Source organism: Molossus molossus, unplaced genomic scaffold, assembly GCF_014108415.1.
Source record: "Molossus molossus isolate mMolMol1 unplaced genomic scaffold, mMolMol1.p scaffold_m16_p_14, whole genome shotgun sequence".
Taxonomy (NCBI): Eukaryota; Metazoa; Chordata; class Mammalia; order Chiroptera; family Molossidae; genus Molossus; species Molossus molossus.
Window position 1 is genome coordinate 31,165,275 of NW_023425349.1, and position 9,986 is coordinate 31,175,260.

A 9,986-nucleotide genomic window follows, 5' to 3' on the forward strand; every position below is an offset into this window, starting at 1 on the left:
TCTGGGTTGTAAAGTCCATATTTGGGAGTCACCAGGAGGGAGACAGTAGTGAAAGGATGGAACTCCTAGAAAGAGTACCAAGAATGGAACCCTGGGGATCCTGCAAAGGAGACTTGAGAACAATCAGGAATACAGGAGACTTGAGAACAATCAGGAATACACCAGCCCTGGCCAGTTTGGCTCAGCGGTTAGAGCATCGGCCTGTGGTCCAGAGAGACCAGGGTTCAGTTCCTGCTAAGGGCACGTATCTCGGTTGCAGTTTGGCCCTGGCCCTGGTTGGGTCGTGCGGGTGGCAGCCACTCGATGTGTCCCTTTCACGTCGATGTTTCTCTCTTCTCTCTCCCCCTCCCATTCTATCTGAAGAAAAAATGGAAAAATGTCCTCAGGTGAGGATAAAAAAAAAAAAAAAAAATCAGGAATACACCAAAGTGAAGCATTAGTTTGAATACCCTAGAAAGGCTTGTGAAATAAGGCGCAAGAAGTGATTGAAAAAAATTAGAAAACTTAAATGCCCATCAATAAGGGACTCATTTCCAAGATACACTGTGGGATGAAAAACATACAAGATGGCCCTGGCTGGTTGCTCAGTGGTTAGAGCACTGGCCTGTGGTCCAGAGAGACCCGGGTTCGGTACTCGCTAAAGGCACGTACCTCAGTTGCAGTTTGTCCCCGGCCCTGGTCGGGTCATGCGGGTGGCAACCACTCAATGTGTCCCTTTCGCAACGATGTTTCTCTCTCTTCTCTCCCTCCCACTCTATCTGAACAAAAAATGGAAAAATGTCCTCAGGTGAGGATAAAAAAACAAACAAACAAAAAAACCATACAAGATGTATGTTATTCTCTATTTAATATATCACACATTCATTTTCTTATAGTACATAGAACCTCATAGAAATCATCTCTTGGGGAGAAAATGAGTGACTGGGAGACTTCTCTAGAGCCCTATTTTTGTACTTTAACAATGAGAATGTTAACCTATTTTTAAAATAAAGGTAAAAAAGACACTGCTAGACTTTAAGAATACTGTGTAGGGGTTTGTGTCAAGATTGTAGTGGATTGAGATGATGAAATGAGAGAAAACTTGAATATAAAAATCCTACTTTCTGATCATAATAACATGAATGCAAAGTATATTAATGTTCATCACTATTGATATTGTGGTATATTTTTTCAGACTTTGTGTATTTTAAATAAAGGTGAGATAAAACTATATAACTTAGCATACTTTAAACTGGCCCTGGCCTGTTTTGCTCAGTGGTTAGAGTGTTGGCCCACAGACCAAAGAGTCTCGGGTTCAACTCCAGTCAAGGGCATGGACTTCGGTTGCAGTTCATCCCCGGCCCTGGCTGGGGTTGTGTGGGAGGCAGCTAGTTGATGTGTGTCTCTCACATCAGTTTCTGTTTCTCTCTCTCTCTACCCTTCTCTCCCACTCTATCTGAAAATAAATGGAAAAATATCCTCGGTGAGGATTAAAACAAAACAAAACTCTGACTATCTGTTGATAGCTAAAGAAATTGTATGGATGTACCATAAATTACAATCCTCCTTATAGAACACAGTTCCAATCTTTCCTACTATAAATAATGCCATAATATCTTTTCATGTAAAATTTCTTCTGTAATTAGGATTGTTTCCTCACAATCTATTGCTAGGTAAAAGAATATAAAATTTGAGTCTGTTACTGAATTATGAAGGTTTTCAAAAATTATTTTATTCCTCACCCGAGGACATTTTTCCATTTATCTTTAGATAAGAGTAGGAGGGAGAGAAAGAAACACAGATCTCACATCAATTGGTTATGTCCCACATGACCCAGACAGGGCCCAGGACTGAACTGCAACCAAGGTACGTGCCTTTGACTGGAATCGAACCTTTGACTCTTTGGTCCGAGGGGCAACACTCTAACCAATGAGCCAAACCGGCCAGGACTGAGTTGTTTATTTATAAAGGCAATCAACCCCTCTAACACTTTTTTGGTTACCTTGCTTGATAATTCTAGGTATTTGCATTTATTTACTTTTTCTTGAGAATATCATTTCCACCCTAGTGAGGAAAAAATAAACACTGCAAAAGAAACATTGACAAAAAACAGACAAGCCATAAAATACAAATCATCAGTAGACATTAAAAAAAATTATTCAACTACAAGTAGTAATACAAATGCATATTAAAATGAGACATATCATTCTACTCTCGTTGAAGGCAGGGCAGTTTTTCCTGTGCAGAAGATAGCTAAGATGGGCACAGGTGTACGTGAGTTTATAAGTGGGAGAGCAAGAAGTTCAGGGAATAGACACTGAGACCTCTACCTTTCTCCACAAGTAGGAAGCAACAGAATTTACTTGGGTGAGCAGGGGAGAGAGTTATATGGCTCAGGAGAGAAGGCATATCCCTCAGTAAAGTAATTGACAATACAAATATTTTATATAAAATATTTCCTATCCTTCCCTGTATTTTTAAAAGGTTATCACCATTCTTTATGAAGATTATTTTTAAAAACTGGTTTTTAAAAATCGCCTCCCCCCCCCCCGCCCCCCCACTATGAGAACACACCTCTGACACAAAGAGCTGTTTTGGACTTAGAAAAAATTGAGTTATACATTTATTATTAATCCTCTTCCCATTAGAGAAATGACTATACCTGTGTTTATAAAGAACAAGGCTATAGTAATAGATGAACTGAATCTATTATCTTGATCTAAACCTTTGGCCAAAGAACACAAGGTAAAGTATTACCAGAGTCTTCTGCAAACCCCCAAATAAAATAAGAACCCCCTCAAACCTAACATTTATAATCAAACTTCCTCTTACCCTCCCCTCAAACACTTAGTTCTCACTTCATGATATAAAGGTCAACCATGGGATACACTCTTGTGCATTTCAAGAGCCTTCTGCTCATACATTCAATGTAGAAAGAATTCTTTTTTCCCCAAATGACAAGTCTTCTGGATCCCAGAGCCCAAGCCTATTCTCTAAGAGCTGGCCCCACACAAACATAAGGAGCCACACTGAGCAACTAGTTGACTCTGGTTTTAAAGGAGTCATCTTAAAAGTTCTCATTTGCCTTAAGAATGATGCTTTTGTGCAAAAACCCTTTTTAACTTCTCTTCAAAATCTACAGCATTTTTCCCCCTGAAAAGCCTTCTGTTTAAGGTCAAAGCTTTCCTCTCCTAAGAACCTAACTCCTACTGGTCAAAGTCTCCTTCCTTGTCAGAGTCCCCAGGGGAGCCTTTCTTTACTCCCACAATCTTAGCTGGCTCCTCCAACACCCTCAAGGCCCCTAACTTGCACCAGTGCGACAGGGACCACAGGGGTCTGAGGCCTCGAGAGGGAAGGGGCTGCAGCTCTCTGCCTTGTCCCACACTGCTTTTCCAGGCCCTGGCATACTGTTGGCACACAAATATTTATTTAATAAACCACTGAATTACTGTAGGCTGTCCAAAAGAGTGTAGCTACTAGTCAACTGTGGCTTATGAACGCTTGAAATGTGGATAGTGCAACTGTCAAATTCACCTTTTAATTGAATTTTAATTAAATAGCCACATGACTCTGGCCTGTGTGTGGCAAGAGGGCAAAGCCCAAGTTATTTGAAAAATTAACATTTGCAGATATATGCACACTTTAAAAAAGCAATATATGAATTATCTCATATATGAAAAAATTCCATGTAGTGGGAACACCAGCCCAGTTGTATTTCTCAGAGGGAGCAACACTGTTTTTACTAAACACTTTATTTATCTATCTATCTATCAATCAATCAATCAAAGTGCTGTAAGGTCCCCCCCCTTTTTTTCACAGTTCCATCGAATTTATTGGGATGACACTGGTTAATAAAGTTATATAGGTTTCTAGTGTACAATTCTATAATATATCATCTGTATATTATATTGTGTATTCACTACCCCAAGTCTCACTGAGTACTTACTTTAATAGTACTTAATTGTTGTTATTTTTTTCTTCATTGCTTTTAGAGAGCGAGATAGAAACATCGATGAGAGAGAACATCCATTGTCCGCCTCCTGCATGCCCCCACCGGGGACTGGGCCCACAACCTGGGCCTGGGCCTGACCGGGAATCGAACCTGCGGCCCTGGGCGCCTGGGCCCACGCTCCACCAGAGCCACACCGCGGTTTAACAGTCCTTTAGATTACGCCCAAAGAATTCAAACTCTAGATTTCAAACCACTTAGACCCATGTGGGTCCTTTTCTTTTGGAAACTTGGTTCATTTAATTTCTCCACGTTCTAGTCCCTTACAACTACTCAGCAATAACGTAAACATCTGTAATGAACAACTCAAACAACACAACTGCACGAGTTCAGTGCGGAGCATCTTAACCCTTCAGTATGTAGCACGTGGCCGACACAAAATGTCTGACCGACGAACCGACGGGGCGAATGCGGTCCAACCTCCGCCCTAAGACCGGGTGCAACTGTCCAGAGGCTCGTGCCCTCAGAGTTCGCTGGGGCACTCGGGGTGGCCACGCCGTGCGGCGCCCCGCGCCTCATTCGTGGTGACCTCGGGGATTCAAAACCTCGTGCACACCCGGTAATAAACCCCGGTTGAATTTCCACAAGTTGGTAACTTGTTCCCCACAGCTACTTGACTGCACGAAACGCTCCCGCCGCTAGACTGGGGCGGGGTGGGACTTCCCCGGGGTGCCCCGGGCCAGCGCGCGCCACTCACCCGAAGACGGGGTCTGGCGGAGGCGCGGCTCCCCCGAGCGGCGGCCGGGAACCGTGGCCCCGCGCCCGGCCGCGGGAAGCCGCTCCAGGGAGGGTAGGAGGACAGGGGCGGAGGAGCAAGAGGCGATTCTTAAAGGCCGCCCGCCGCTCGCCGGCCGCGGCCCGCGAGTGCAGGCCCCAGTCGGGTGCATTTGCGGGGGCAGAGGCCGCCGAGGCCCGCCCGCCCGCACCCCCGGCGCCTGGCCCGGGAGGAGCCGGCAGCCTGGCGTTGCCCTTTTAAGAAGGGGGGAGGAGGACGGGGCGCTCCCGAGGGGAGCGGAGTCGACGGCGGCGCGCGACTCCGCCAGTGAGAGCGGAGCCCAGCGAGGCGAGCAGAAACCAGCCGCGAGCTCGGCCGGGGGAGCGGCGAGCTGGCGGGCAGGGCCGAGCCCGCAGGCCGGCTCTGGCGGCGGAGGGAGACGGGTGCCCGCCAACATGGCGCTGAGTCGGCCTGTGGCGCGCCCCGGCTGGCGCGAGGAGCCGCCGCCCGCCCACATCGAGGGGCCAGCCTCCGGGACAGGGGCCCCGGAATCCGCCGCCGCGGCGCGGGAGGGAGAGCGAAGCCGCCGTTACAACGGCTGGCCCGGGCCGACCGGGGCCCGCCCTGAAAGGTCGAGAGTGTGGAAGGCCCGGGAGGCGAAAGAGAAGCGAGAGAAATGGTGAAGAAAGTTTTATTTTTAGGCTTGAAAAATGGCGGGAACCGCGTCCTTTTTTCAAACTTGGCCTCGGGAGGGGCGGCGGTTGCGCCACCTCCGCTGCCCGGGCTCGCCCCTCCCCCGCTCCGCGCGCGCCAGGCCGCGCCCGCCGGAGCCCCCCGCACCCAGGGGGCTTCTCGCCCCCCTCCGAGGCTAAAAGCGCTCTCCCTGCCTCACGGCCCCTGCCCTCGGCCCGGCGGACGCCAGCCCCGAGGCCGGGCTGGGGTGCCCCCGCCCCCGCGCTCCAGCCCTTTCCCCGGCCGGCCCGGGGCGCGCGAAGCCCAGCCTGGCCCGCAGCGGGCCCACCCCGGGTTGGCCGCGCGGCTCCTCGGCAGGCCCGGTCCCCGCCGGGCCGCGCATCCCGGGAGGCTGCAAACATGGCTCCCAGCGTTACACAACCCCCTCCTCCCTCCCTCGCCACCGGCTACACGCACACGCGCTCCTCCGGGAAGGACCCCAGCTGGCGAGGAGCTCAAAGTTTGCTTTCCCCCACCCCACCGCCTTTCCCTGACGGCCGCGGGGCCCCGCGGGCGCCAAAGAGTTAATCCCCGCGCGCTCGCTCCCCCCTCCGCGCCCGCCCGCTCGCCCGCCCGCCCGCCTTCCCCGTCCGAGCCCGCGAGCTGCGCCCTTCCCCGCGCCGGGGCCGGAGAACCCGCGGCCGGGGCCCCGCAGGTGGCCACCATTACATGCAAGTCATCGGAGGGAGAGGGAGCCGAAGGGGGCTCTGCTTACAGCTGCCGGGGTCCGATTCCTCAGCTCCAGGTGGATCCTCCTCTTCATTTCCATGTTTCCCTCTTCCCCCCTCTTCAAACTTAACTTTCCGCGGCGGGGGCAGAGGGGGGAGAGGCGTCCCGGCCTGCGCAGCTAGGGCCGTCGGAAGGGGTCTGCTGTCGGCGGAGGCCGGCGGCGCGGTGCTAGGCAGCGGGCGGCGTGCGGGCAGGCGAGCGGAGCCCCCGGAGCCAAGTTACTCACGGGAGCGGAGAGAAACCATGGAGGGAAAAGGGGGCTGGAGCGCAGCGCTGGTCTCACTACCGCCGCCCCCGGCCGCGGCCCCGCACTGCGCTTAAACCGGCGACGCGGCGCAGGCGGCTGCTCCGCTCAACTCGGCCCCGCGCGGCGCCGCTCGACTAGGTGGCCGCGGTTGCACCAAGGACGGGGCGGGGAGACTCAGCGGGAGGGGCGGAGGCTGGGGGGAAAGGCGCAGCCCCGGGGACTGGAGCGACTTCCTCCCCTCCCTCTGGTTGCACGTGGGGTGGCTGATGTAAGACCTTCCTCGGGGGCTTCCCCGCCCGCCGCTGAGCTGAGACCCCCCCGGACCCCACCTCGCTGCGCCCCGACGCGGGTCTCCGGCCCACGCTAGGACGTTTGCCCGAGGGCTCGCGGGGAGGGGAGGGGGCTTTATAGTCCAGCTTCGGGGTCTGTAAGACCAGGTCCGGCTGAGGAGTCTCGACCAAGCCAGCCAGACGCCCGCAAAGGAGGGACACTTGAAGGGAGCGCGGGACGTGGGTTCTGCTCCCCACGGTGTGAGTCAACAGCCTGAACCTTGCTGACTCCTTGGCCGGATGGTCATGCCAGGGCTAAGAGGACCCCCGGGAGCGGAATCGCGGTTGCCCCGTGTTGTACCGCGTGGCATCGGGTGGAGTCGCGGGACGGGTGCGAGCTCCAGCCACTTGTCCAAGCCACAGAGGAGCCTAGCGATTCCGAGTTCAGTAGAATCTCCCTGGGTTTCTAACATTTAAATGTAGGCTAGCGAGGCAGCAATTAGCATTTCTAATGTGGCCTTGGAGTTTTACAGAGTTTGTCCGAAGACTTTTATCCCATTATTTCTTAGGGGACCCCTGTGAGGTGTGTAAATTCTTGATGGTCTCGGTTTGGGTGAAGCTTGGCAGGTAGCCTCTGTAATGGTCTGGTTCAGAGAGCACCCTGAGAGCCAGGGTTAGAGCACCAAGTTTGCTTTGCAGACCTAGAGTAACAACGTTGTATTCGGCTTAAAATGAATTAATACGTCACGTGTCTAGTCAGAAACCACCTTACTTTTAATATAGACAAAAGGCTCCAAAGATTGGAAACAACTTCTGAACAGAGAAAAACAATTCTGTGTATTGACCTAAAGATTTTCTTAAAGATTCCTCCCTCCCATTCTACCTGTGGCAAACAAAACCACTTAAATAGATTTTTAAAGTATGTAATTAATTAAAATTTCAAAGCAAAATAAAGTTTTTAAAAGGCTATGGAAAAGGCAAAAACTTTCTGGTAGGTTGTTTCCTGAGTCTTGTGTTTAAAATGTTAGTCTTAGCAGACATCTCCGTAACTGGGGAAAAGGGTGAGGGGAGTGTCGCACAAGGTCTGACTGTAAGGTTATGAGAACCACAGGGCCATGAGATGAAGGCTTTCATGAAAAACTAGTGAATCAGTTCCATGAGCTAAAAAGCGATGATTGATCATCCACTTCTATGGCTTAATATGTTCTTTCTCATTTAATCCAAAGGCACTCCTATGAAGTAGATTGTATTTTAATAATTTTGCAGATGAGGAACTGAATTTAAGCTTCATGGCCAACAAGAAGTGGAGCTAGGGTTTAAACTCACATGGGTCCAAAAGCCTGCCATCTTTTCTGCTGTACCATCAGTCTGACTGGCATGAACTCCTAGCATGGGGGCCTGACTTGGAACACAAGGTCTGGAACATCTGTAGAGGACCTTTAATACCAAAAAGAACATGCAGGTGCCATCTTGCAGGTAAAGGGGAGATGCTGAAGGAGACTTGAACAGGGTAGCTCTGTGCTAGAGAGAGTGGTAACCTGGTGGCTCATGAGGGAGGTAGGTGGTGCTGATCCTTAGGGAGAAACCAGGCAAATCTTGGGAACTGGACCTCTATGACCAACTCAAGGGTATGAAGGACTCTTTCCTCACAAGATAAATGTGTATTTTATAAGATTAAACTACAAAGTAATTAATAAACATAGCCATAATGTGCAGCAAATAAAAAGAACCAAAGGAGGATAGACTACAGACCCGGTACTGTCCCCTCTGACACAGCCGGTGCTGGCATGCACCTCTGTGAACAAAGAGCATGTGTTCCAGTGACATGCTTCTTTGTCAGGGGCTTCACTGCCAGAGGCATAAATAACACAGGCAGAACAGGGTGTGTCTCACTGCCCTGCCAACATCTTCCACTGGACTGTCAGTCCACAGGCCTGAAGGGGCTGTTGTCACAGTGCCCTGGTTTTGAATATTGCTGTACTTAACATCATTCTGAGTATGCATACGGGTGTGAGAAAGAGGTAGAATATATAATTGTTTCTAACCCATGGTTATCATGATCGTGAATTTATGGATTTGAATAAGGGCTGAAAGGGAATAAGGAAAAGTGAAAACAGCTTATTAGTTTATTAGGGAGTCTGAACTAGGGGTGAAATATTTTTTACTTCCATTGACATTCCTGTTTGCCTAATAAGTAATGAAAATATCAAATAATGCCTGGTTTTGGTACCCCTTTGAGTCTTAAAACTGCCTGTTAATCAGAATGTGTGTGTATTCCAATGCTCCAAATTGGAGGAGTACACTAATTTGTAACTCCTTGGACTTGCTCCCCACTCCACTGCCTCTGCACCAGCGGTCATTGGCCAGACCATCGCATGACCCAAGCCTTCCACAAATTCTATGGCTGGAAACAAACTTTAATAAATCTAAAGATGAGTAGAAACAGCCCCATTTAGGAGTTGATTTAACTGGCTTTGAAACCAGTTCGGCAGAATGGGACCTTTTTTCTTTTGTAAATACAGTATATGAAGCTATAATGCACAATGTAGAGTGAAGAAATCATTACTTTTTAAAAACTGAATACTTCCATTCTTAGCTTCTTCTCTTATACACATGTGCATCCACTGCTAAATCTGCCCTCTGACATTCCATAGCATGGCATGTGTACCTGTTATAGCAGTTAGACAACACATGGGAGTTGTTGAAGGATCTAAAATTTCAACTGGACTGTGAGCTCATATGAATATTTCTGGATGATATAAATAGAGAGTAGGAGCCTGAGCATCTTTAGAACATAGGTGCTCTTCAAGTGTGTATTTTGTTGAAAATACTGTCACATGTACTCTAGAATATTATCTAGGCAGCTAAAATTGTTGCGACAAAGGGAGAGGAAGAGGCCAATAGTTAGATCAAAGTTTAATAAGAATGAGATCCTATAAGTCTCCAGATGGTAAAAATAGAGGAGGGGCGAGTGTCAGGTGTGTAGGCAGCTGCATGTCCAATAAGGAGCCCTTGCCAAGGGAACCAGATTCCTTTCTGCTCTCTAAAACAGCTGTAGGTGCTAGGCTTTCCAGGGGCAGCAAGAAAGAGATATGACTATCAAGTCGGGTTTAATATTTATTAAGCACCATCCTTATGCCAAGTGCTGTGCTTGGGACTTTCATGTATACAGCATTTCAGTTAATCCTGGCAACAGCTCACTAGGACAAGACTATAATCCCCTTTTATTGTTTAAGAAACAGACTTGGAGAAGCCAAGTGGAACTCAGCGAGTAAGAATCTGGATTTCTCTGTCATTAAGGTCTCA

General features: G+C 49.5%; 1 protein-coding gene across 2 annotated transcripts in view; it reads right to left on the reverse strand.

Moving 5' to 3' along the window:
• Positions 1 to 6,270, reverse strand: part of ANP32B (acidic nuclear phosphoprotein 32 family member B) — a 29,071-nt gene extending 22,801 nt beyond the window's left edge. For both annotated transcript variants that reach the window (XM_036261546.1, XM_036261545.1), the window contains exon 1: positions 6,151 to 6,270. In XM_036261546.1, coding sequence (XP_036117439.1) covers positions 6,151 to 6,204 — 54 coding nt within the window. In that variant the 5' untranslated portion in view covers positions 6,205 to 6,270. The remainder of the gene's footprint in view (positions 1 to 6,150) is intronic.
• Between the last annotated feature and the right edge of the window lie 3,716 nt (positions 6,271 to 9,986).